At 49.6% G+C, this 27,701-nt stretch overlaps 1 protein-coding gene across 4 annotated transcripts in view; it reads right to left on the bottom strand.

Moving 5' to 3' along the window:
• Window positions 1-17,572, bottom strand: part of PTPN5 (protein tyrosine phosphatase, non-receptor type 5) — a 44,089-nt gene extending 26,517 nt beyond the window's left edge. For all 4 annotated transcript variants that reach the window (XM_008070333.1, XM_008070334.2, XM_021718714.1 and 1 more), the window contains exons 1-2: window positions 17,438-17,572; window positions 11,605-11,681 (exon numbers count right to left, since the gene is read on the bottom strand). In XM_008070333.1, coding sequence (XP_008068524.1) covers window positions 11,605-11,681; window positions 17,438-17,457 — 97 coding nt within the window. In that variant the 5' untranslated portion in view covers window positions 17,458-17,572. The remainder of the gene's footprint in view (window positions 1-11,604; window positions 11,682-17,437) is intronic.
• Window positions 17,573-27,701: the final 10,129 nt, after the last annotated feature.

Here is a 27,701-nt window from a genome sequence, read left to right as displayed (position 1 = left end):
AGTCCAGGTAACAGGAGGTGAGCTCTTCAGGCTAAAGATTCCCCAGGACAGCAGGGAGGACAAATCCCAAGACACCATCAGATAGCCCCCAGAAACCTGGGAGGCTCCCAGCATATTTGTAGGATGTCAAGAGGCCTGAGAGCTCTGTCTCTAGCCAGCTATGTGACCCTGGGCATCTCAATGCCTCCATGGGCCTTCCAGCCCTACTGTAAATTCAAAGAGTGGGACTAGGGATCTTTTTAGAGTCTTTCTAGCTCTAAAGACCACCGCTAATTAAAAAAAAAGCCGGAATCCCCTGCTTTAGTTCAATCTAATGACCTCCCTTTGTTCTCAGGATAAAGAGCCAAATCCTTGCCACAGCCAATCAGAAAGAACCAGCATGCTCTAGTCCTTGGCACTACCTCCACCTCCACAGCATCCTCCAGTCTCCCAGGCACTACCACACCACCTCCCCCAGGCTCTCTCTGCTCTGGCTTCTTCCAGATCCTCTTCTGGGACTGGACTGAGAAGTAGAAGAATCTGGAAACTGGTAGTTCTGCTCCAGAGTGTATAAATGTCAAAGAAATTCTCACACAGTCCCTAAGGAAGCAAGTGAGCTGATGCTCCCTCCAGTTACCTGTGGTGAGGGTCAGGGATGGAAGGCATTTGCAATCCCATGGCTGGAGCAGCTTGTGGGACAAGCGTCCAGGGACACATTGGGGATGGTGCAGCCCTTAGGCACATATGACCCCAAGCAAGGAACTTAGAAAAACAGTACTGAGTGAAAAGAATGAGATGGAACACAATATACACAATCAAAAATATAGGATATAAAACATCACCACCCATTCTGCAAGGGCACTTAGAAACAAAAAACATACATTAAATGCACTAACTATAGAGAGAGGAGCCTAGCAGTGGAAGAGAAAAAGGAATAGATTAGTGAATAAAACCAAAGCGGCCTTGTGTGGTCCGCTGGAGATGGCAGGACCACACACCAAGGAATATGATTGACAATGTTCAACAAACTTTCAGTAATACCTTTTCCCCGCTCAAGTAAACCCAAAACAGAACCACTGAGTTGGAAGTTGGGCCAAGGTCTAGTGGAGAAAGACAGAACAGAAACTGAGGACCCTTCATCCTATCTGTATCCAGGAACTGGGAAAGCTGGAGAGACCATGGCAGCTTGGAACTGAACACCTGCTGGAGGGAGAAGGACTCATGGACTTATCTTTGGCACAGCTGACTGCCAGGAGACCCCCAAACTGCCTCTTCTCAGAGCTGGTTGCCCAACATGACCTGTGAATTATTTTGTTGACTTTATGTAGGGAGAAGGGATTCCATGCCTTGGTGGCTATCTCTACAGATGCCCCCACAGGATTACCCAGCCCTGTTAAGATATCCACGGCTAGGTCAGCGCCAGGTTTCTGCCTGCCAGGCTGACCCAATGAACCTGGAGGGTGGTGACTCATCCCAGAGAGGCCCTCTCCCACCAGCTTCCACTCTTGCTTGGCAAGGGTTAGTCAGCATCTTAGAGTGGCCAGTCATTTTTTCTTAATGATTTTAGAAAATGTGGAGACCCCTCCCCACTCCCAGTAAAAGCATAAAGAAAAACTAAGTTGGCTGGGCTCGGTGGCTCAGCCTGTAATCCTGCGCCTTGGGAGGCTGAGATGAGTGAATTGCCTGAGCCTGCGGGTTTGAGACCCACCTGGGCAACTGGCAAAACCTCATCTCTACAATAAATCAAAAAATCAGCCGGGCATGGTAGTGTGGGCCTGTAATTCCGGCTACTCGGAAGGCTGAGGTGGAACGATCGCTGGAGCCCAGCAGGTTGAGGCTGCGGTGGCCGGGAGTGGCCACTGCACTCCAGTCTGGGCGACAGAGTGAGACTCCAACTCACTCAAAAAAAAAAAAGAAAAACCAAGTTATCCATAATCCTACCACACTGAGAAAGGAATTGATTTCCTTTTGATGTATTTTCTCTCTTTGTAGGTGAACTTTCCCCTGTAGATCATTCTGTATACAGGCATATCCTAAGACTATGACTCTTTGGATGATAAGGATTCAACTTTTAAGCAATATGGTGAACAGCCGTGAAAGTGGTCTTCAATGAGCTCTTCCTCCTGGTCTTCACATCCTATGCAGTCCTTCCCACATGCTACCAGGGTTAATGTGCACGGCCAACAGTAGAAGTGAAGGCATGTAACTTCCAGGATGAGGTCATAAGAGACTTTGACTTCCACCTCAGCCACTCTCTTTCTCCCTTGTATGCTTTCTTTTGGACCACTCACTCTGGGGGGAATCAGCCACCCTGTTGTGTGGCCACTCAGGCAGCCTATGGAGTGGCCCGCTTGGAGAGGAACTGAGACCTGTAACCAACAGGCTGCAGGAAGCTTGGAAGTGGATTCTTCAGCCACAGTCGAGTTTTGAGATTACTGTAGTCTTGGTCAACATCTTGAGATGTGGAGAGAGTCTGAACCAGAATCACATCCTGGCTAAGCCATTCTGGATTTCTGACCTAGAAACTGTGTGAGATAATAAATGTGGTTTGAAGTTGCAACGTTTTGGGCATAATTTGTTATGCAGCAAAAGATAGCTAATGCAAGGAGTTCTATCCCTCCCTTAGGTAATGTGGACTTTCATAACAGGCTGTATTCCCACGATCGGGGGTGGGGGTGGGGGAGGGCAGGCCTAAGAGGTTGGGTGTGGCCAAGCAGGGACCTGCTGATGGATGGGAGGACCCACTGGGGCTCCTCAGGTTGCCAGAGGGTTGTCCCTGGACTGGGTGGAGGACAGAAGCACAATTTCAAACGGCCTTTTTTGTGACTGATATGTGGTCCATCTCAAGCTAGGAGATGTTCAGCAAAGATGTGGGCAAAAAGATGATCTTTCTCAAGATCTAACAGTCACAGTCAGCCACAGCCTGAATAGGGCTGAGAGGAGGAGAAGCTGGTGACTGGTCCCTAGGAAAAGGATGCCCTAGGCAAAGCCTTGTCTTTATTTTGGAAAATGACATGCAGTGGAAAATTTGGGGCAGGCTTCTCTCTGTGTTTTAAAAGGCAACATAAACCTCAGTTGACATCTGAGTTATGCCTGGTTCAGACAGCCTAGTTCCTTCTTTCTGGATGTCTCTCTCCCTGGTCTCAGATTGTAATCACTCATGATTAAAAAGAAACAGCACCAGGGTCCTAGTAAACAGCTCCACCTGTCCCACACATTATTTTTGTATGTGTGTGTGTGAAATTCCAAAGTTTAGAGATGGAAAGTGATTCATGCAAGATCCCAAGCTTGGAAAGCACAGAGCCCAAATTCATTCACACCCAGGCTTTGAAGTCCGACAATAAGAAATCACAAAAAATGAGAGTCGAGTAAGACCTTATGGTTTCCAAACTCCCAGTCACGTCCATTATCTCACTGACTTCTCACAACTACCATGAAAAGACTGCGTTTCCCATTTCACTGAGAGGATGTCTCTTGGGAGGGGTGGGGCAGTAGAGGGGCTTGTCCTAGCCCCTCTGTGAAAGGCGACGCCCCATGCAGGGGCAAACATGCTCAGCACTGTCCTTACACCAGGAAATGTCTCTCATCCTGACCCCACACTTTGGGCTTCAATCTTTCAGCTCTTCCTCACAGGTGAAGAGTCCATGCAGCCAAAGAGGTGCTTCCCCATTTAAACCACATATTCAAAACCCCAAAATTCCCTGTCCTGGGCCAGATGGCCCTCTTTTTTCTGATTGCCTCATGAGGGTACCCTGCACTGCTGTGTGCATCCCTAGCACTGGCTGAGGTGACTGTAGAAGGTGTTTTTGGAGTACCAAAGTGTGGGCTGAGGCGCCCACCTGCATAAATGTGCATTGAGTGTCCTCGTGGTGCTGGACACATCCTTAGAAAAACTTCCTAGAATACCAGAACTTTTTTTATCCTGGTGAAGAAAAATGGATGACTGTTCTCTCCAACAACTCTGGCCCCTTTCCTGCTTGGCTTTGTAGGTAGAAAACACGCCTGCCTGTGGCTGTGCTGATTCTGTGAGGGCCCAATCCTGTGGTGGGGACTCATGAAAGAACCACAAACTTCACCACCCAATCCACTACTAAAGTACTAGCCAGTACCTTATGAGAACACAGCTATGAAAAGCTTTTTCTGTTCACACTCCATATCCTGGAACAGTCATCACCACCGTTATTCGCTGCCATTTATTGAGCACTGTATAACAAGCACTTTACATCCACCAGCTCATTTGCTCTTCACAAAATCTCCGTGTAGTTCTTATCATGTTATCACCCTTATTTTAGAGTGAAGAAATTGGAGCTCAAAGCAGTTAGATCAATTACCTCAAGTTCTATAATTTGCCTCAGGTCATGCTGTTGGTCAGTGGCAGAGCTAGTATTTGAACCCAGGTCTGTGTGCCTCCCCATAGCACCCTGAGGCCCAGCTACATGGGCTCCTGCGCCTGGTAATAGTTAATCTGTACTATTGCTGACCAGTAGGTACCTGGGTTATACCTTTCAATAAAATGGCATCATTACAGACTGTTAGCCAATCAGTGTTCTTAGCACATCCAAGTGGTATTTTGTTTCACTTTAGTTACCATTCTGAAGACTCAAGGCAAAGACAACTCCTTGTACCATCAGTCACCATAAATTTTACTAACTTCATTTTAAAAGTATTTTTTTTTTTTGAGACAGGGTCTTGCTCTGTTGCCCAGACTGGAGTGCAATGGGGTAGTCATAGTTCATGTAGACTTAAACTCCTGGACTCAAGTGCCACCACACCTGGTTTACTTTTTATTTTTTGTAGAGATGGGGCCGCTCTAAGTTGCCCAAACTGATCTTGAACTCCCAGCCTCAAGCGATCCTCCTGCCTCAGCCTCCCAAAGTGTTGGGATTACAGGTGTGAGCCACTGCACCTGGCCTAATGCATTAAAAGTCTTGAATGAAAACAGAACAATCGATTCAACAAAGAAATAAAAATAAACAGACATCTGTTGCTGAATGTTGATAGGCACAAGGGACATCCCAGTGACATTACTCCAGCCAAGTCCTTTTTCTCTGTGTTTGTCCATCTGGGCTCTGGCACCTGCTCCCAGACCTGTACGATCCAGTATAAGGCACCGGACTTGGGGACTCTGTGAGAATAGGGATTAGCAGATGGGGATGAGGCCTGTAAAGAGGTTAACTTTCTCCTTCAAATGCCTGACAGCAGGTTTCTGAAGTCGTGAACCAAGATCCAACTCATCCACTGAGCCACTTCTTTCAGGAAACCTTCCCTGACCCACTAAGATGGGGTTGCATCATTGCTGCCCCCTTCCAAGGCACTGTGAACTCTTCAAGAGCAGAGACCACATCTATCTTACTCATCACTGGACCACCAGTACCTGGCAAGCATTGGGCACAGAAAGGGTACTCAATACACCGAGTCTATAAAAGAATCAGGCTGCCTTTTCAATGGGCCCTGCTGGCTTCTGGCCCAAGACCTCATCAGGGGCCTGGTGGGACAGCTGTGAGAGCTATGACCTGATCCTTCTTGCTGGCTAGAGGTGGTCACTGCAGGATTAAGACGACAAAGATGTTCTCAATACAGGCCTCCCACCCCCTTCCCTTATAGGCACTTGGGATAGTCAGTGGCCTCTTGCTGAGACCTAGACCTTGACTCTGACCTCAGAGGAGGGTCCACTTAATACCTACAATGATACAGAGCATAATACTTAGGGATAGGCTGGGGATAGGCATCAAGACACTGGGATTTAAGGTGGAGATTGGGCACCAGAGTCATTGACCCAAGGGGCCAGCTGTTCCTACCAAGAGGGCAATGGCCTACTTGGGCCTTCAGTGTGTATGCATGACCTTGCATCAACCCAGCTAATCATGACATGCTTACATCTCATTTGGCAGGGACTGCCTTGGCTCCAGCCAGCTGCCTGGGAGTACCTTGTTTGCAAGAGCCATATTGTCCTTGGACCTGAGCACTGCATTCCCTCTCCTCTGGCTGTGCCATTCCCTGTGAGACGAGAAATCCACAGGGCTCAGGAGGTATGCTCACCTATAGCCTATGACCACCTGATGTCCATGCCCCCTACTAGAATTCCAGGAGTCCCTGCCCAAATGGCCTGGAGCCTGCAAGGGTCTCCTTCCTGGGTACACCTCTGACATTGCCTTCTGCTTAGGGCTCTTTGGGTTTGAGGAGTGGCCAAGGGGCAGCTATTGGGGCAGGGTGTGAACCGGGCGTGGACACCCAGACTGATGTATGCATACAAGGACCCTTGCAGTGCAGGACTGCACAGGGGGCAGTGCTCTCCCGAGGCCTTCTTTGGAGTCTGGCCTCAGTCTCTGCACATGTCAAGAGTAGGCATGCTCATGAGTCTTCCCAATGAAGACGCTGAGAACAACACTTGTTGTTGTCATGCCATTCTGCGTACAGGCCCTGCTGGCACCTACTACTGCTTTATCTACCTCCTTCTACCCTGGAACCTAGGGAAGCTGCTAGGTCCCAAAGGAGGCTGTATGGGTGTTGGTTGGGAGAAGAAGTGGAGGCCCCAGTATCAGCAGTGTTGCCTGGTTTCTTGCAAATGTGAACACCTACACACAGAAGAAGGAAGAGTGTGAGAAATTTTTTATTTTTTTTTGAGTTGGAGTCTCGCTCTGTCGCCCAGTCTGGAATGCAATGGCAAGCTCATGACCACCCCAGCATCAACCCACTGGGCTCAGGCAAACCTTGCATCTTACCCTTCCAAGTAGCCAGAGCTATAGGTGCGCTCTACCACACCTGGCTAATTTTTTGATTTATTGTAGAGATGAGGTCTCTCCAAGTTGCCCAGGCAGGTCTTGAACCCATGGGCTCAGCAATCCTCTCACCTTGGCCTCCCAAGGTGCTGGGATTACAGGCTTGAGCCACTGGGCCTGGCTACCATTTTTTTTTTATATTTAATTTTTGGAAACAGGGTCTCGCTCTGTTGCCCAGGCTGGAGTGTGGTGGTATGACAATCACAACTCACTGCAGCCTTGACCTCCTGGGCTCAAGCGATCCTCTCGCCTCAGCCTCCCTGAGTAGCTGGGACTGCAGAAACTCATCACCACAGCCAAGAGTGTGAGTTTGAAAGTACCAACGTGTTTGGGTGACTGCGTGCAAGAAAGGGAGAGTGGAAGAGAAAATGACCATGTGAAAAAGGCTGTGTGTGTGTGGGAGAAGTCAAACAGATGTGCATGCTAGTGCAAGGGGTGGGGAAGGTGGCCAGGTGGAAACTCCGTGCCCCCACAGTACCTGGGAGCTGGGGGTGATCACAGGTCTGGGAAGAGGACGGAGAATGCAGAGGGTGGGAAGGCACGTGCCTGCTGATCTTTGTGCATATGTGTGAAAGGGGGTGCAGCTGTGGGTGAGGGAGAAAGACTAAAGAGGGCACGAGAGCAAGCACACTTGTCCATCTATGGATGCACGTGCTGTGGACACAGGTGGATGTTGCAATGGGGCTGAGACAGCGGAGTGTGCAAGAGAGGAAGACACGCAGGTGTGTGAGTCCGCCCCTGCAGGGCTGTGTGAGACAGAGGCAGGCCCCGTGCTTGGGTGACTGTATGTGGGTCTGTGCACACGTGCGTGGGTTTGTGCATGCATGCATGGGAGCACGCGGCTGTGATAAGTGAGAACATGAGTGCGTGGACACGTGGGGGTGCTGTGTGCGGGGGTGAGCCAGCGTGCCTGGCTCTGGGGTACTGGGGGGCTCCCCGGGGGTGTCGGCGATGCTTGAGGATGCTTCCTTCCCAGAAAGCACCACCTGAGAGAATGATATATATGACCTGCCTGGTGCCGGCTAAGGTCTGGGTGACCATGGCTGGGAGTGCTGGCCGTGCCGTCTGGAGGTGTGTGTGGGAACAAATGAGTCACCAGGCATGGCTGGCCCTCACTCCGTCTTGCCCAGTGGTGAAGACAGCCGGGAGGGTAAGAGAGTGCTGGAGGGCTGTATTTTTACACTGGCATTATGCAATTGCTTGCAGCGCCTGTGGGTTCTAAGGGCTCTGCACCCCAACTCTCCTGGCCTCTACATCCCTGTTTCCTTGTGCGTCCAAGCTGCAGTATAGTTAGTGGCTTTGGTTGACAGACATCTGTGGAAGGCTACTCCATACCTGGGTTCTGGGTCTACCTATTCACTGTGCCAAACCACGCCCAGTCCTTTCTCAGCCTCCTCTTCTTGGTTTCCGTTTTCCCCACTGCACTTACCACTATATGCCATACTATATATTTTGCTTATTTATTTTATTTATAGTCTATCTTTCCCTTAATGGCAAATGCCAAACAGCACCCACTACATGCCAGGCACTGTTCTAAACTCTCTGCTAATTGTTTTTTTTAATTTTAATTTTTTAAAATAGAGATAGGGTCCAACTATGTTGCCCATGGTTGTCTCAAACTCCCAGCCTCAAGCAATCCTCTCGCCTCAGCCTTCCAAAGTGCTGGGATTATGGGCATAAGCCACCATGCCAGACCTAGCTCTGCTAATTCAGTGAATCCTCCAACGATGCTACATGGTAGTGAATACTGCCCTTCCCTTGCCATATTGGAAACAGCAGACCCAGAGAGGGTAAGTAGCTTGCCCACGATCACTGGTAGGTGGCAGAGCCAAGCCAGCGTCCAGAGTCCCTTCTCCTGACCAGCACACAATACTGTCCTGTGAGGGTGGGACATTTGCTCAGTCTGGAGCACAATTGATTACTTATAACAGTATTCAGCACATGCAGGTGCTCAATCAGTAGTGAGAATGAAAAGATGAATAAATGTTAGACATGGAGGACAGAGATGAAACAGAGAGGAACTTGCCTTTAGAGCTGCATTCCCATGAGGGAGACAGATAATTACTGCAATACACATGAGGATGGCTCGTGGGAGTCTAGTGGGCCCCATAACTTGCCTGGCCCTTGCAGGCAGGGCTTCCCAGAGCAAAGACACAGACAAGAGACAGTCATGGCGACACTGCCCACTTTATCCAGGCTTTTTTTTTTTTTTTTTTGAGTTGGAGTCTCAGTCTGTCACCTAGGCTGGAGTGCAGTGGCATGCTCACAGCCACTGCGGTCTCTACCTGCTGGGTTCAGGTGATCCTTCCATCTCAGCCTTCCAAGTAGTCCACGCCACCATGACTAGCTAATTTTTTTTTGACTTATTGTAGAAACCAGGTCTCGCCAAGTTGCCCAGGCTGGTCTCGAACCCCTGGACTCAGGTAATCGTCTTGTTTTGGCCTCCCAAAGTGCTGGGATTATAGGCTTGAGCCACTGTGCCCAGCCTCCAAACTTCTTCCTGGTGCAAACATACTCTTCCTGCCTTGGTCCACAGGTTGCCAGAAGATGGTGATGGCCCCGTGGTGAAACAGAGGTAGAACAAGGTATGTTGAGGACAAGGGCTCCAGAGAGAGACTTCTACCAGCTAAAGTAGGCTGCCTGACCTCCCTGGGCCTTGGTCCGTTCGTCTGTAAGATGGGGGATAGCAAAAGACACTGGCTTCCCAGGGTACTGCGCAAAAAAGGCCACGCGCCAACTCCAATGAAGATGACCAAAACTCCTCTTCCACTCTACACTGGTTGTAGGCTTTTGGGGGAGAAATGGGAGAGAATGTTGGAATTCAATATATTATGCTTATCACTGTAGCCTTTCTGCTGTGACTTCATTCCACTTTCCAGAGGCAGCTCAAAGTAGAACTTGTCCATGAACTTCCATTAGGGCAGGGACTAGGTCTGTCTTACTTACCACTATGTCTCTAGCACCCAGTGACTGAGTGATTATACTTATTTACTCCTCTTGGACCCTTGTGAGGATAAATATTCATATTACTGTTGTTTGCCATTTAAAGATGAGAGACTGGAAGTCCAGCAAGGTTAAATGACTTGTCCATAAACACACAGCCTGCAGGAGAACGGCCAGACTTAAATGCCAAATCCCAAGCTTTCTTCCTCCACACTATGCTACTCTCTGGACTCCTATTCGTCATGTCCTATTATCTGTGAAATTTTTTCTAACCAGTGGGGCCATCCCTGATTGTGGAATCATCTCCGAATTCTATGACTCATATCTGAATCACACAACTGTTTGACAGTTGGAAGGGACTTTTGATGTCATCTGGACCTCCCACCCACCGTGGAAATTTCCTCTCCAATGTGTATCTGGCCAACACTTGAATGCCTCCAGTGATGGAACACTCATCCTCTCTCTCTGGAATTGTTAAGCTCTATGACTGGACCACTTTCAAGAATCAGAAAGAGTTCCGTGTCCCAACAGACCTGTCTGTAATTTCTATGTATTGGGCTTATATCATCCTAAGATACACAGAATGGTTCTGCCATCCCTTCCACAGAACAGCCTTTTAGACATTCAGACAGCTCTCACATCTCTTCAGAGAACAAGCTAGCCAATTCTGGTCTCCACGACCACCCCTCCTGTGAGGTGGTGTCCATCCTAGACTATCTCAATAGGCCGTCCAATGTGCTTTAAGCAATGGAACTCCCTACTGGTCACGGCATGAACTACATGAAAGGGCCCACGCCACAGGTGCTGGGCACTGACACCAGGTGTGACTAAAACATTGCTTATTATTATTATTTTGAGTCGGAGTCTCACTCTGTCACCCAGGCTGGAGTGCAGTGGCACACTCACGGCTACTGCAGCCTCAAACTGCTGGGCTCAGGCGATCCTTCTGCCTCAGTCTTCTAAGTAGCTGGAACTACAGGCGTGCACCACCATGTCTGGCTAGTTTTTTGAATTAATGTAGAGATGAGGTCTCACCAAGTTGGCCAGGCTGGTCTTGAACCCGTGAGCTCCGGCAATCCTCTCACCTCGGCCTCCTAAAGTGCTAGAATTATAGGTGTGAGCCACTGTGCCTGGCCTTATTTTGCAGTCACCTCTTTTTAGTCATACCTTGTTATTTCCAAGGTTTACCTTAAAGAGTGTCACGTGAAGACCGTTCTAAGGTCCCTTGCCAATCATAAAGTTTCTGACAAGCTACAGGTGTGAGATTTCAAAGTGCAAAAGGCTGTTTTTAAACAAAATATTTGGAAGGAGAGGTGAAAATATATGCTGTTATAGGATTATGCTCATTTTTTCCACTTATATTTATTTTCTAATATTTCTACAATGAATTTTTGTTCTAAAAAGGAAAAAAACCCCAATGAACGCTTTTGCAAAAAGAAACAAAAAGTTAACCACCGCTCCCACCTTGTCCCTTCATTCCTTTGACCAGGGCACTGGGTTTACAACTGGGACATGTTGCCACCACTTTGGTAATGTCTCTGTGGTGGCTGCAATGGCCTGTGGTTCATGAAGTCAGGCCCCCATTACAAGCATAGGCAGCTGGATCCAAGCACACGGCTTCACGCTCACACTGGGTTTCTCAACAGGGTGGTCAGAAAGTTTTCCATGGCCCCCACCCCACGCTCGCCACATCCCCAGTCCGTGGCCATGTCACTGTCAGCCCTGGGACGCCCCCGGTGTTTCACCCTTCTCCCTTCTTCCTAGCATGCCCTCGGCTGCCTTGCAGGTGTGTGGTTTCTCTCTGGCGAGTTCACAGCTCACCAAACACATTCCAGCCCCAGCACTGGCCGGGCTGCTGTCTCCACGTGGAGCTAGGGGGCACCTGGGTACTGGGACCACTCACCCGGCAGCCTCTCGCTACAGCACATGTCCAGGGTCCCTCCCTCGGAGTCATCAGCAGCGTGGTCCTCGCTCTCACTCCTGCAGCAGGACAAAAAAGGGAGGATGATGCAGTGGAGCTGAGCAAAGATAACAAGGGTCCCCTCCTGTTCTCTGCATCCCTTTGAATAACCTCACCCCACTGGGGGGACCTGAGGAAAACACCAACCTATCAACCAACCTATTGAGGGAAAAGCTGCAGAAGCGGGAGCAGAGTTTTATTTTATTTTTTTCTTTTTTGAGCCTGAGCCTCACTCTGTCGCCCAGGCTGGAGTGCAGTGGCATGCTCATGGCCACTGCAGCCTCGACTGGTTGGGTTCAGGTGATCCTTCCACCTTAGCCTTAAAGTAGCTGGAACCACAGGCATGCACCACCACGCCCAGCTAATTTAAAAAAAAATATATTGTAGAGATGAGGTCTAGCCATGTTGCCCAGGCTGGTCTCAAACCCCTGGGTTCAGGCAATCCTCTCGCCTCCGCCTTCCAAAGTACTGAGATTACAGGCGTGAGCCGCCATGTCCGGCCATGGAGCAGAGTCTTCAGATGTCTTCCATGCGGAGTCAGCCACAGCAGTATCATCACAACCATCATCATCACAACCACCACCACTACTGCGATCATCTCTACCACAGAAGGAGGGCTTACTATGTATAAAGCACTTTGCAGACTTTCCCAAATTAAGTTCTCATGATAACCCTATGAATTAAGCCTCTTTAAACAACTCAGAAAGGTTAAGTAACTTGCCCAAGGCCACACAGCACATTAGGGTGGAGCTGGGTTTGAACTGATGGTCTAGGCCTCCAGGCTCATGCTCTCACCGCTGTGCAATTCTGCTCTTAGTTCCTGTGGTTTTGAACCATGGGTGAACAAGAAGAGGGTTCTGGGTAACCCACAGTCCTGTTTTTGGCTCCCCAAGACGTGCAAGTGCCCTGTGCTTCAGGCAACAGAAAGTGACCTGCAGTTTATTGCAGCATTGTTCACAATAGCAGAAACATGGAACCAACTGTGCTGCCCATCGAGAGAGGACTGGATAAAAAAAATGTGATAATATACATGATGGAATATTATGCAGTCATAAAGGACAAAATTATGAACTGTGCAACAACTTGGATGGACTTAGAGTCTATCATACTGAGTGGTCTTTCACAGAAACAAAGAACCGAGTATCACATGTTCTCACTCATAAGCAGACCTTGAACAATTATCGTAATACTATAAGAAAAGGATTGTCAGTAGTGGGAAATTGCCGGGGGCAGGGGTGGGATTGACAGTAGTGGGATTCTGCCGGAGGAGGGAGGGCACACCTTATCAGCAAGGGTACCTGCATAATGAACATCTGTATACTTAACCCTGAATTGTACCCCACATCTTTAAAATAAAAAATTAAAAGGAAAAAAAGAAAGTGGCTGAGGGTGACCTCTCAGGACACAGGGCTTCTCCCACTCTGGGAATGGCCAGAAATGCAGACGTGGGCTCCAGTGGCCCCGTCTCCTCTTTATATCTCTGACCCTTGGCAGGAGCTGACTGACCTATGGCTGGACACACAAACCAGGTTGGGGCAATATGATCCTCTTGCCTGTGCACTGAAAATGCATTCCAGAGGGCCTGGAGCCTGGAACTGCTGGTGCTGATATTTCTGCTCTCAGCTGGCATTGCATGACTTTATTCCTTCCTCACTCCCATTGGCAGGGTGCCTGAGAATCTCAATTCCCAGAGTCCAGCTCTCCTGTGTGTGTTGGTGGGTGGGGGTCACTACCTTCAAGGTAAATGCCTAACTTTAAATGCTCTCTTTAAATGTCTCCAGAGTCCCTCAAGTTTTCTCCGTCCCCAGCTTGGTTCAAGTCACCATCATCTCTTGCCTAGCAGCATCTCAACTGGTCTCAGCATCTTCCCAGGCTGGCCTCCAAAACATTCTCCCCATAGCTCCAATGTATCTGCCTCACATAAGTTGTGCAGTTTACGACCTGTGCAACTGGATAGGGGGGACTGAGCTAGAATCAGTTTCTCAAAACTCAACATTTATCTCATAACCTTCCTTGACTCCCCAAGACGTCAAAATACCTTCATGTCACCCTATTGTACTTTGAAAGAAGATAAAACTCCTTGGACATAATTCACTAGATCTTGTGTGGTTTGGTCCACTTATCCCTCCAACCCTAACCCATGGCCTTCTTCCCTTCAATGTCTGTGCTCCAGTCACACCGGAAAGGTTCTTTCTTTCACAGTGCTTTTGCACATGCTCTTCTTTCTGCCTGGAGAGCTCCTCCTGCTCTACTTCCCAGCGCTTTTTACTCTGTATATCTTTGACACAGCTGGAAGCACCATTTTAATTTACACCATTATTTTAACATCTGCCTTGACCATTAGACTGTGGGCTACATGAGGGCAGGGACCACTGTTTCCGTTTTATTGACTGTTGTGTCTTCAGAGCCAAGCACAGTGCCTGGCTCGTAGTAGGGTGTTCACCAAAGAACCACTTGTGGAATAAATGAATGCTGTCCTGACATTATTGAACAAAAAAAACATTAGTAACCTTAAACATGGCCACAATCTGAGCTGCTCTGCGGGAGGTCTCTGTTAAGCTGCGTGGAACCGTCCTCTATATTTGCTGTCCAGAGAAGTCAGAGAATCACAAATCTAGAAGGCCTCTCATTTTACAGAGGGGGAAACGGAGGCAGAGAAAAGTGATCTGAATTGCCCAGGTTGTAGATTGTGTTGGTAGCCACAGGAATCAGGTTTGAGAAAACACCTATCACCAACCTCCCAATCCTAACCTTTTTCTTTCTTTTGCCTAAAGAGCACCCCAGCTGAAGGGCAGCCCATGAGGGGCGACCCCTGGCTGGGTACAGAAAGGTAAGGTTTCTAGATACTGCTGGACGGGGACCCACGTGTGGCTCGCACCTGCTTTCACACCTTAAGCCTCCCAGGCCCCAAGCCGTGTTCAGAATAGCTCAGTGCTGCATGTGTGCAGCGGACTCTATAAATAAGCTTCCTAGAAAATGACTAATTTCATCATCAGAAAGGCAGAAAGAGTAGCACCTCTTGGCTGCAGAAGAAAACGGACCCAGAGTCGCTCTGTCTTGTGGCTGAGGGGCTCCAGGGAACCCCACCCCAAACCCGCATGTCTCGGCCCTCAGGGAAGGGGAGGTTTCAAGAGATTTCCAGAGAGATGGTCCGTTCAGACAGGATGGAAAGCCCAGTCTCTGGGCCCTGCCCACCTCCCTCCCACCAAGAGCAGCTGCAGCTGCCTGTGGTGTGCTAGTAGGTTCCTCCTTTCTCCTTCCCTGCTTCTATCACTGGACAACAGGAGCGGAGGACTGACCTGCGACAACAGGCAACAACTTGCAGCGCTGGCCTCCCACTGCTGCCCTTAGGACCAGACGACCCCAGAGAGGAAGGGCCTTGGAGATCACCCAGCCTGCCCCTACTTCACTGTGGAGGGTGTCCCAGAGGGAAAGAACCTTCCCCAGGCCACTGCCTTGTTCGACAAGCGTCGGCTGAGCACCCTCTATGAGCCAGGCCCAGAGCCGCCCCAGGGACACAGTGATGAACCATCCGGGCCCCTCCCTGCAGGCTCCCCATCTTCTCTAGGAGACAGACCTGCAAACACGAGTGCAACCTGACACCTGCTTTAATCAGGCATGTGCGTGACACTCTGGGGAAGGTTCAGCTCAGTTTGAAGGGAGGAAAAGATCTCTAAGGAGCTGATTCTTAAAAGAAGTTTCTAGGTGGAATGAGGGGTTTTGAGGGAAAAGGACTTTTTGGGTGGAGAAAATAGCGAGAGCAAGGCTGAAGGCCCAAGATGTCTGGAACATTTGGCACCGATCGGAAGTGGGGGGTCAGTGGGAGGAAGAAGCAGGTCGGGGGTCGAAGAAGCATGAAGTAGCCTAGAAACAGGAATCCTGCCTTCTGCGTGGGGCAGCCCTCTTCCACTTGACCATGGGCATCCCTGCACTGGCTCTCCCACATCTAGCCTGGGCTGGGGAGGGCTCTAACAGGAAGCGGGGGTGGGGGCCGCAGCACATGTTTGAGGAATGGACATGAGACCCAGCTGGTAGTATCTGATCTGGTCTCAAACTACTCTTCACTGTGGTACAATTCACATAGCATACAATTCACCCGTCCAACCATTTTAAAGCATACAATTTGGTGGCATTTAATACATGCATAATGCTGTGCAACCACCATCATTATCTGGTTCCAGAATATTTTTTTCACCCCAAAAGGAAACCCTGTACTCATTAAGGAGTCACTCTCCGTCCTCCCCCTCCCCCCAGCCCCTGGCAGCCACGACATTGCTTTCTGTCTCTATGGATTTCCTATTCTGGATACTTCATATAAACGGGACCACAAAATATGTAGCCTTTTGTGTCTGGTTTCTTTCACTTAGCATGTTTTCTAGGCTTACCCAAGTCAGTAGCATGGATCAGTACCTCATTCCTTTTTATGCCTTTTTATTCCACTATAGGCTTGGCTATTTTATTGACCTATTCATCAGTTGGACGTTTGGCTTATTTCCACCTTTTGGTTTTTGTGAAGAGTGCTGCTATGAAGCAAACTACTCTTTCACACTCTGTTCCTGACTTTGGGCAATCCCTTCTTCCCTCTGGGCCTGAGGCCTCACCTTGTGCAGCTGTTCAACAGTGCTGGGGGCTGGAAACCCACATGGACCACCCAGTCTGTCTACCATGAACTCATGGCCAGAGGGGAAGACATGGAACAGACACTGCTGGGGGCTGGGAGAAGTGACCTAATAGGCACCTCCCTTTATCTAGGGGGCAGGACAGGTGGTGGCTGGTTGCTGTTAGGACACCTCTTGGGGTGGGTGCCAGCGTTGCCCAGAACTTAAGCTGAGAACAGGCTGCAGGTTTGATGAGAAGGCAGAGGAGCCTGCGCCTGCTCCCAAGGTGGTGAGGAGCAGGGAGGAACTGGGGTGCTGAGCCAGGATTCCTGGGTGTGAGGTTGGGCCCACTGCAGGCTGATATGCCCTCTACCCTGGATCCTGCTCCTGGTGCCACCGAAACGCCACTCATGGTCAACATGCAGCTCTTCCCACCCTCCTAAAGCTCTGACCCCGCCCCCCGACATCTTCATTTGCTGGATCAAACCTGTCTGTCCATGCTGTTCCCTCAGCCTAGAATACCCTTTTCCCCTCCTGCCAAATCTTTCTCATCTTCCAGTGTGCAACTTAGGCAGTACCTCCTCCATGGAGCACTCCCTGATATCCCAGGAAGCTCCGAGCTCTCCCATCTCTGGGCTCCCCCACACACCTGGCTTATATGTCCTTCTGTCTTGTACTTGTCTCTGTTGCTATAGTTAGCTACGGTTATAGTTAGCTGCTGATGCACCTGCCTCCCCACCGACTTCCTAGTGACTTGGAAGCATCCTCACCCCTCAACCACCTCTGCATCCTTGAGTTCAGCACAGGGTGCTGAGCTTGTTGATGTGCATGTGAAAGGCCACATGAATGATGGTGGCAGAGTCTTGGGGTTGGTAGCTTTGGGGGCTCTGGGAGGGAAGACTCTGGCTAGGAGCTTCCCAACCTAGAGAAGACCGCCAAGCCACAACCAGGAAGAGGGCATGGTGCTACCCAGGTTTCCATCAGCACGTCCAGCACGCAGGGGCAGAGGGCATGCTGGTTTCATGGAAAAGGAATAATCAGGTTGACCATCTCATGCAAATGAGTCACATACCCCAGAGCATGCAGGTGGAGGGTGGAGAAGGATTGGCTGCCTCAGGGGTCGGGCTGTGGTAGTGGTGGTGGTGGGGGGCACACACACCACACACACGCTCACTCACCTAGCTCCCTTGTAATTCATTCCCAAGGTGTCTGGATGGGGCGGGTGCCATCTGAGACCAGGGCAGGAAGTTTTCTCAGCAAAATGCAAACTGGAGATGTAAATGGAGGAGAGAGGCTAGCTTCAGAACATCCAGATGGGGAAACTGAGGCACAGAGAGGCTAAGTGACTAGCCTCAGGCCACACAGTGTGTCAACAGTTGTCTTCAGGCAGTTAACAGAAACCTGATTTCCTTTTGGGGGTCACCTTTCTTTTCCCCCGGTGCCCTGCCGGAATCATGCTTAGATATCTGTCATTTCTGTGTCATACCCCCAAAGTCTTAAATCAATATCTTTTCTGCCCAAGTTACTCAGAGTCCTCTTCTGTTGCTGGCAACCAGAGAACCCAGACCGATGCGTGCAGCAAACTCGTGGAAGGAATAGGCTCCAAGCCCAGGACTCCCAATGCTTGGTTCACTGCTATTTCCATCCTGCCAAGCTGCCTACCGTCCTTACCCAGCTGTCCACTGTCCAGCCATCTGTCCCCCCGTCTGAGCAGACTGCAAACTTGGAGTGTTCTGGATCCCAAACACAGGGTCTGAGTGTTCTCTGCTTGGGATGTGCCCAGATGAATGACTTCCCTCTCATTCCTGCTCTGTGGGTGGGGAACTCCAGGGGAGGGAAGGCGGAAGGGTTCTGGACAGGCCCAGTGTGCTGAGGGAAGGCAACACGGTTGTCCATCTTTCACGTGAGTCTGATTCAGGGGCTGAACCATTCATTCGTTCAACCGTGTTTACGAAATACTTACTATGCACAGGCCACGTGTGTGGCCCTGGGAATACAATGAACGACACGCATCTTCTAGGGAATGTAGGTAAGAAAAAAAGGCAATGGTATCATAGGTGGCCTGTGTGAGGGGACTCAGGCAAGGTGCACCCCTAAAGAGGTAGAGGAGCCAGGAAGGTTCTCAGGAAGGGACATCGGTGATGAAATGTGAAAGAGGCGTAGCGGTGAGTGGCTTTGGGATGAGGGAAGAAGGGTGGGGTGCCCCGGGGAGGAGGAAGAGATGTGGATGGGCTTGGAGGTGAGAGAACGCAGGGCGCATTCAAGGACCAGAAAGAGATTCAGTCTATAAGGGGAGTGTGGTATGGGACGAGACAATGTGTGAGATGCTTATTTGTGATTTTCCCCCCTTTCCCCCCTCTCCTTTTCAGAGAGTCAGGGCAGACCTATGGTCCCTTGGGAGGAATTTGGCTGTAGGACCAAAGGTCAAGTTCCTGGAGGAGCGATCCTTCAAGGTCTTTGGTCTGGGAAATCTGGAGCACCTTGAAGGGGGGCAGTGGTGGTCTCTCAGTCAGGGAGGTGTGGGTGTGAGGGGTCTTCAGGCCTGGGGAGGCAACAGGGTCCATGGGTTCCATGATTGGTACCTGGGAACCATGTTGAGGTATGTAGAGAGGGCTGGGTCTTATTAGCCTCTGGGGTTTCTGCAGTTCCCCACTTGGCTCCCACCCTACAGAGGGCACAGAGGCAGCAGAACTGGAGGCGGGGCCCAGGCGGGGCTGGGGTGATCTCAGCTGTGGTTTCTTGAAACATCCCTGGGATGTCGGTCACTGCAGTGCGTGGGGAGGCCACCCCAGTAATGACTGAGATAGAACTTCCTACCAGCTAGGGAGGATGGTGAACTCTGAGCCGGCCTAATTTCATTTAAGGAACACAATGAGACATTTCCTCCATAACTGATATAGAGGATGAAGAACCTGCTGGGTATGGTGGCCCACACCTGTAATCCCAGCACTTTGGGAGGTGGAGGCGAGAGGAGGCCTGAGCCCAGGGGTTTGAGACCAGCCTAGGCAACTTGGCAAGACCTTGTTTCTATAATAAATAAAAAAATTAGCCAGGTGTGGTGGCATGCACCTGTGGTTTCAGTTATTGGAAGGCTGAGGTGGAAGGATTATCTGAGTCCAGCAGGTCGAGGCTGTGGTGACTGTGCGTGTGCCACTGCGCTCCAGCCTGGTTTATAGGTGAGACTCCAACTTAAAAAAAAAACCACCACCACCACCACCAACAACAACAAACCAGAGAGAAACCTACCAGTGCCAAGAATAATTCTTGATCTGCGGCTGGGAGAGCAGATGAAAGGTGGGTATAGCCATTAGGTAAGAGATGGGGGTGTCCTGGCCTGGGGCTGTAGCTGGGGACTGCCTCCTTGGCCGGGCTACCTGCTCCATTCACTCTGCTTTCACATTGAAGCTGCCTCCCCATCATCTCATGACCAGGAAGACATCCCCTTCGGCACCCCTTTGCTTGGGCTGTTTCTCCTCCTGGAATGCCAGCACCTCCTCAAAATCTAATTCAGATTCCAAGCGCCAGCTTAAACTTCAGCTGCACTAGGACATCTTCCCTGGACAGATCTTTCTGTTCTAGTTAAGCTGTGTGTCTCTGGGAAAGTGTCTTTATCACTCTGGGCCTTAAACTTTCCTCTTTTTCTTTTTTTTTTGAGTTGGAGTCTCACTCTGTCGCCCAGGCTGGAGTGCAGTGGCATGCTCACAGTCACCGCGGTGTCGACCTGCTGGGCTCTGGCGATCCTTCTACCTCAGTCTTCCAAGTAGCCGGAACTACAGGTGCACGCTACTACCCCCAACTAATTTTTTGACTTATTGTAGAGACGAGGTCTCACCAAGTTGCCGAGGCTGGTCTTGAAACCCTGGGCTCAGGCAATCCTCTCTCCTCAGCCTCCCAAAGTGCTGGGATTACAGGGTTGAGTCACTGCGCCCGGCCAACTTTCCTCATTTTCAAACAGGGCTGACAATACCTTCCGCACAGGACTGAGGCAAGGATTCCCAGTGGAGGAGAGCAATGTAGAAATGACTCTCATGGTGCCTGCAAACAGCAGGGGCTCAGGAACTGTGCAAATGACCAAAAAGGCATGTCAGAAAAGAGAAATGGGACTGCTGGTAGAGAACAGCGGGTGTAGACTCCCAGAAAAGGGCTGGGAACCTCGCTTCCTAGAAACACTGCCCAGTTGTCTGGGGCAGCCTTAGGTACGGAGACATCCCAGGACTGCGTTTCCTCCTGGCTGACAGCAGGAAGGCACTGTCAGGCCTGCAGATGTCTGTGGTTTGGGCCAAATGCCAAGTATGAACTGAATGTACCTGCTTCCCTCTGTGCCTGAGGAGGAGGGGGCTGGAGGGAGGTGTGAGAAGCCCCATTTCGCCAGACTCCTAGATGGGGCAGGATGGGAGTAGCAGAGATGCACAGAAGTTCTCTGCTGGCCTTGTCCACCCTGCCAGGGCCATAGCTGCAGGGGCTGGCTGCACAGGCAGCACTGAGAGAGCCAGGGGCTCATGGCTAAGGCCAGAGCATTCTGTCCTGACTCCACCTCTAGGGGTGGACAGTCAGGAACCATTGTGATCCAGCCCAGGCTCTGTGGATGCCCCTTCCCAGCCTCTTCTTGGGACCATTCTTACTTGCTTGTCAAATTCACACTCTTTTTCTCTCATGGTCAGGTTGGCGAGGATGGAAGGGGATGGGGAGGGAGGATCAGAGTGAGAAGGGAAGCAGGAAAGAGGGCAGAATCAATCTTAGGGCCACCTGTTCAGAAACATCTTCCACAGCCCCCTAATTAAGAGGATGACAATGACAACAGTCTTAACCACGGAAAGGGAAGCCATCATCACTGAACCTGAGCCACACAGGCTAGGCATTGCCCCAAGTGCCTTCTGTGTGCACATTCAATCCTCAGAACAACCCTTGGAGGAACATTCTAGCATAACCTGCATTTTCTAGAGGAGAAGATGGAGATTCAGGGATGTGAAGTGGCCCGTCCAAGGTCACACAGCTAGGAATCACAGATACGCCTCCCAGAGCCCATATTCCTAACCTCTCCTGTCTTCTACATTTTTAGGCTTTGGCGAAACAAACAAACAAAAAAGCAACTCTGCAGATAGAGAGTGCACATTACAGTATTTTTTTCTATATATTCTTAAAAAAAAAACTCCTTAGCATGTGATGATCCAATTTTACAGATGAAGAAGCTAAGGCTCAGGGGGCAAAGTGACTCTGCTAGGCTCACATAGTGAGCAAGTGAGTTAGGGAGCCTCAGGCAGATGCCTGTGCCTGTCCCCCTGCCTGGGGCCCTGATGGAACTCATTGCTGCGCCCTCTCTAGGAGCAGAACGACTGAAAGTCTTGCCCTGGACTATGACCTCAGATTCTCCACTGGAAGCAGCAGCCCAGGGAGTCAGCCTTGGGAGGCTGGCTTGGGTCGAGTTGTGTGATTGTGGCAGCTGTGGCCTATCAGTGCAGTGACACAAGCACTCACTGGCCGAGAGCCCAGCAACCCTGGGTTATAGTCACAGGTTACTGTTCCACCTTGAGCCAACCATTTCCCCTGAGTCTCAGTACTCTCAAATGAATGTGATGACCTTTTAAGCATTAGGGCCTTTCCCCGCAGGCCAGGCTTCCAAAGCTGGAGCTGTCAGGGTTTAACGAGGCCGATGGTGAAGCAGTGAACCAGCAGAGGGCGCTCACAGCACCAGGGAAACATGGAGTCCAACCTTCAAGTATGTCTTCATTCCCCAGAAGCCAGTTATTGACAGAGGCCATGTTCAGCTGTGATGATCAGATGCTGAGGATGGTCCTACCTGATTATAAGTTGTGTGGTGAACAGGAGCCCAAAGGATGATAGGAGAGCAGGATTTTGGAGTTCAAAGTTCATCAGGTCTAATCCTCTGTTCTCCAAGATGCTGAGAACATTCCCTCTCTCTGAACCACCCTCCCCAGGTATACAGTTTAATTTAACAAGGAGAAAACAGGCAATCACAAATGTGAAGGCGTGATCACACTTCTCTTGGGGGTGTTCTGGTACCTCGCTTCTATCTATGATGCTTTGGAATGCACTTTCCCTTTACTGGAAGAGCCCCCTTTTCTCTTCTCTGTTTGGAAAACTCTTTTTTGCAGTTTAAGACCCTGTTCCAAGGTCACCTGCTCAGTGGAATCCTCCCTGACTCCCTTGGGAAGAACTGGGTACTTCTTCTGTTCTTACCTCTCCATGTGGTCGTTCATGCCTGATCCCTGCCTCACACGGAGCCACCCGCACAGAAACCTGTGGCCTATGATCACCGCAGCTTCCTTTTCTTGAGGGCTTACCGTGTGCAGGAGGCTGTGCCAAGACAGTATGTGTGTTACATAATTACTCCTCACCACCACCCTTGGAGGTAGACGGTCATTCTCCTCCTATACACGTGGAGATGGGGACTCAGAGAGACTAAGTCATTTGCTCAAGGCCACACAGTCGGTCAGTGGCAGAACCAGGCTTCAAACTCAGCTTGCTACAAAGCCAGGCCCAGGCTTTATTTAAATCACTAGGTTTCAGGCGACCCCCTCAGGTCCCCTCCCACTGTGGGAGCTTTTCTGTCTTCTTAATAAATCCTGGTTTCTAAAAAAAAAAAAAAAAAAAAGAATCACTAGGTTTCTAGTCTCTGACACTGACTTTCCTTTTCCCACACTAACACTGTATCTGGCACCAGGCAACTGTCCAAAAAATATTTATCAAAAAAAAAGGAAAGGGGGTTAGAGTTTGAGCATTTACAAATGGCTTATTAAAAACATTATGTCTCCCATCCAAGTACTAGCCAGGCCCAACCCTGCTTAGAGATTCTGGAAAACCTCAGTTTCTCAACCAATTCATCTTTGACAAAGCCTCCACCACTGGAGAGAGGATAACCTTTTCAGTAAGTGGTACTGGGAAAACTGGCTGACCACAGGCAGAAGAATGAAACAGGATCCCTACCTGTCATCATACACAAAAATCAACTCCAAATAGATCAAAGACCTAAATGTAAAACCTGAAACGGTAAGAATCTTAGAAAACTCAGGAGACACCCTTATGGGAATTGGAATAGGTAACCATTCTTGATCAAAACCCCAAAAGCCCATGCCATAAGAGATAAGATAGACAAGTGGAACCTCATAAAACTATCAAGAGAATGAGGAGACAGCCCACAGACTGAGAAAAAATATTTGCCAACTGTATATTTGACAAAGGCCCAACATCCAGGATCTACAAGGAACTCAAACGCGTCAAAAGGAAAAAAAATAAAAAACAAAAAAACCCCAAACAGCCCTATTAAAAAGTGGACAAAAGATGTGAATAGACACTTCTCAAAAGAAGATACACCAGCAGCCAACAGATACATGAAAACATGCTCAGCCTCAGTAAACATCAAAAAAATGCAAATTAAAACCACCCTGAGATACCACCTAACTCCAGTCAGGATGGCCATAATTAATAACTCAAAAACAACAGATGCTGGAGAGAATGCAGAGAAAAGAAAAACTTCTGCATTGTTGATAGGAGTATAAATTAGTACAACCTCTGTGGAAAACAGTGTGGCAATTTCTAAAAGATCTAAAATTGACCTTCCGGACGACCTAGCAATCCCCCTTCGGGAATATATCCAGAGAAACTCAAATCATTCTACGAAAAAAAACCAAAACCAAAACCAAAAACCTATGCATGCATGTTTTATTGCAGCACTATTCACAGTAGCAAAAACATAGAACCAAATGTACTGCCCATTTTTTCTTTTAATTTTAAAGATGTGGGGTACAATTCAGGGTTAGGTATACAAATGTTCATTATGCAGGTACCCTTGTTGATGAGGTACAACCTCCTCCCCTGTGCTACCTATTGAAAGTGGACTGGATTAAAAAAATGTGGTACATATACACGATGGAATATTATGCAGTCATAAAGAAAGACAAAATTATGGACTTTGCAGTAACTTGGGTAGATTTAGAGTCACTCATACTCAGTGATCTATCACAGAAACAAAGAACTGAGTACCACATGTTCTCACTCATAAGTGAACCCTGAACATTTATCATAATACTATAAGAAAGGGATTGGCAGTAGCAGGACATTGCCAGGATAACATCAATAAGGGTACCTGATACCAAATCAGGTGAAGTGAGGACCACTGGGAGGCCCAAACTTCATCTATATGATGACCACTTATATACTTAATCTGAGTTGTATTCCACATCTTTAAAATAAAATAAAAAATACTCCCCCCAAAATACCCCAAACACCAGGAAAGGGTAAACACACAGGCTTTGGCACTGGGTTGCCCAAGTGAATCAAGATTCCCCCACTGGCTTTCTGATCTTGGGCAAGACACTTGACTTCTCCGTGCCTCAGTTTCCTCATCTGTGAAATGGAGTTAACCGTGTCTATGCTTCAGAGAATTATCATGGAGATTAAGTGAATTTTGATTCTCAGTTTTTACATGAGATGCATGGAAAATGCATAGAACAGGGCCCAGAAAGCTCCTAGAAATGTTAGTTATCACCATATGCGTCAGGCTTCACCTATTTCTAGTTAATACAGGCCTTCTCTCCCTATAGATGGGGTCCATGGAGACACTGGGATGAGTCTGTGGTGTGCTAGCAAACTGTTTTGTTGTTGCTGTGGTTTTTTTGTTTTTGTTTTTTTGAGTTGGAGTCTCACTATGTTGTCCAGGCTGGAGTGTAGTGGTGCACTCATGGCTCACTGCAGCCTCTACCTCCTGGGCTGAAGCAATCCTCCTGTCTCAGCCTCCCAAATGCTGGGATTATAGCGATGAATCATTGTGCCTGGCCTAAACTGGTTCTTTAAAAAGAAAAAAAGCCCTGATTTGTGACCTTTGTTCATTTCTATGTTGTAAATGTTCCTGCCATGGCTGATTTCAAGCTATGAATGTGAGGAGTCACGCTGCCAATCTTGGCAGGGTAGGAGTTTTGCTTAACCTCTCTGTGCCTCAGTTTCCTGATCTTTAAAATGGACAAGCAGTAGCATCTAACTCATAATACTGTTGTAACGAGTAAGCCTAAAGCTCTTAGAAGAGCACACGGCACACGGCATACTATGTGTCAGTCAATATCACTACTGTTGTTTCTAGTTTAACTCTGTCTCACTGTTGTCTGTTTGGCTCGGACACTGGTCCAATCCTAGCAACTGGCCTTCTGCCCTGGCAGGCAGAGTCTATGCCTTCTAGGACTGAGGCTGCCCTCCTCTCTTCCATGGGAACTAGAATTCTGTGCTGGTTACACATCCACCCCCATCATTTGTTATTTTGTGCCTCTGGCTTCAGCCCTAGACTTCCCTGATGCCATCTCTGGGCCTGGGCTGCCAGTACAGCCTGCACCTCGCTCTGGATTGTCTGTGATGACCCATTCTGGCGTTTGCTGTGCTGTTCATTGCTTCCAAGGCTCCTTCTCACTGGGTTGGGATGCACCGATGGAGAAGAAAGACAAAGTTCACAACTCAGTCTACTCCCACCGGCAGCCAGGGAGGCCCCTAGCTCCTGCCACACGCCATGGTGGACTTTAGCACCCCATCAGGCCACTGCCCCAGCCTGATTTAACCCTGCTGTGCTCAGGCCTGGCTCATTCATGGCAGCACAGGCTGGGAAGATCCTGACACCCCTGGGTTTGGCGAAAAAGTCAGAAGCAGAGCCTGGGAGAAAGAAGGTGGGTCTGGGAACATGAGCTACATATGAGGCTCTTTTGCCAGGAAAGAAACTAGAGTGTGAACTAGGGAAAAAAATCCAGGTGGGACCAGGAGCCAAGGCTGAAAAGGGGCTGACCGTGAGTTCAAATTTAAGAAATATCAGCTGCGTACCTTCTCGGTGCCACAAGCTTTCCAATACCTTATTTCATTAGCCTCATAAAGATATCATTGTCCCATTCTGCGTTTAGAGGGGTTGGAGACTGACATGAGAGCAGGTGAGTGGTCCCACTGGTTCCGCTCAGGATGGAGCCTGGTCCTGGGCCAAGAATGGCCGATCTCCCTGAATCATGCCAGTGGACAGCTGGAAACCTGGGCCCTGAGGTCCTCAGTCATGGGCTGGATCCCTCAAAGCACAACAGACTGACCTTTCTGAGGTCACACACTGTGGTCCCCTGGAAAAAGGATGGGTTCAGAGGCAGAGCAACCTGTGACATGCTGTGCCCTGCCACCTTCTCCCCATGGGACTTTGGGGCAGTGTCTTTGCTTCTCTGAGCCTGTTTTTCCTCCCATGTAACACGGCCTGGAAGTGAGTGGTGCGTGTGGGAAGGGTGAGGTGCTCCCCAGGCAGGCAGGCAGGCAGGCAGGCAGGCAGGCAGGCAGGCATCCTCCTTGTTATCCTGCCGACCTGGCTCCAAGCTTCATTTCCTGTCTCCCTCCACTGCAGCCTAGCCTGGAGACGCTCCTGCTCTTTGTACTCGGCGGAGGTGCTGTCAGCTACAAAGGTCTGCTTCCTATTTCCCCAGGTTGGCAGGTGTTCCTGGAGCTAATGAGAATGATGCAGGCAAGAGCAGCTGCAGGATGAGAGGGGGCCTTCCCATCTGAACCTCCTCTCCCCTCTGGAGAGCTCCGGGCTGTTTCTAGGCCCCCAAGTCACACCAGATCTTGAGGGAAGGATGGGTGAAAGAACTCAAAACCCGACTTTGCAGGATTCCCCAAATCCTCCTCTGCCGTGACGTCGGCTTGGTCCCTAGCCATGTTCCCTTTTGCTTCTTGGCCTTTGTCTCCCTGCTCCTCCCCTTCAAGCAGTGGCCTCCTGCCCTCCCAAGGCCCAGTTCAGCTCAGGCCTCCTCCAGGAAACCTCCCCAGCGAGTCTAGGACATGGCGACCTCTCCTCAGGCTGAAGTCTTCCCCCGATGTTTTTGTGACTCAGAACCTGGCGAGGAACTGGGCCCTCTCCTGGGCTGCTCCATGGCTCTCTCTGCCATAATTTTGGCTTCTGCAAGCTGTCAAGGCTGAGACAGGGAAGGGACAGGCCTTCTCCTATATTCCTCATGACAGGGAGCCCAGTGCAGAGGAGGAGGGATGGAAGGCAGGGTGATGCACACCCAGCTCTTTCCTTGACACTCAGATTTGGAAGGAAGAGGAAGGCAGAGACAAAGTGGAAGGAAAAGGAGGAAGAAACAAGTGAAAGGCAACTGTGTGAGACTCAATACCAGAGTCACAAGAGGACAGGGTAGGCCTGTGGTCCAACCTGCCTTGGATCATGTTTTCAGGCTCTCCCCTGATTATGTAACTCCTGGACTCAACACAGAATCCTGTTGGCAAACTCCTGGAACTCACCGCCTCTAGGCCACCTTCCCTGATTGACTCTTGGCTCCTTGAGCAGTGCTACTTTTACTCATCGGTGCCATTTCCCATGATGCCAGGCCCCTGAAGAATGGATGGAGGTCTCTGCCTCACAGGCAGGAAGTTTCAGTCTACATTTATCATCCTGGACGTCTTTTTTGACCACCTTTC

This window comes from Carlito syrichta, unplaced genomic scaffold (genome assembly GCF_000164805.1).
Source record: "Carlito syrichta isolate Samal-C Ts95f unplaced genomic scaffold, Tarsius_syrichta-2.0.1 Scaffold313345, whole genome shotgun sequence".
Lineage (NCBI taxonomy): Eukaryota > Metazoa > Chordata > Mammalia > Primates > Tarsiidae > Carlito > Carlito syrichta.
Note: the sequence above shows the minus strand (reverse complement) of the source record. Positions and strands in the feature narration are given on the sequence as shown.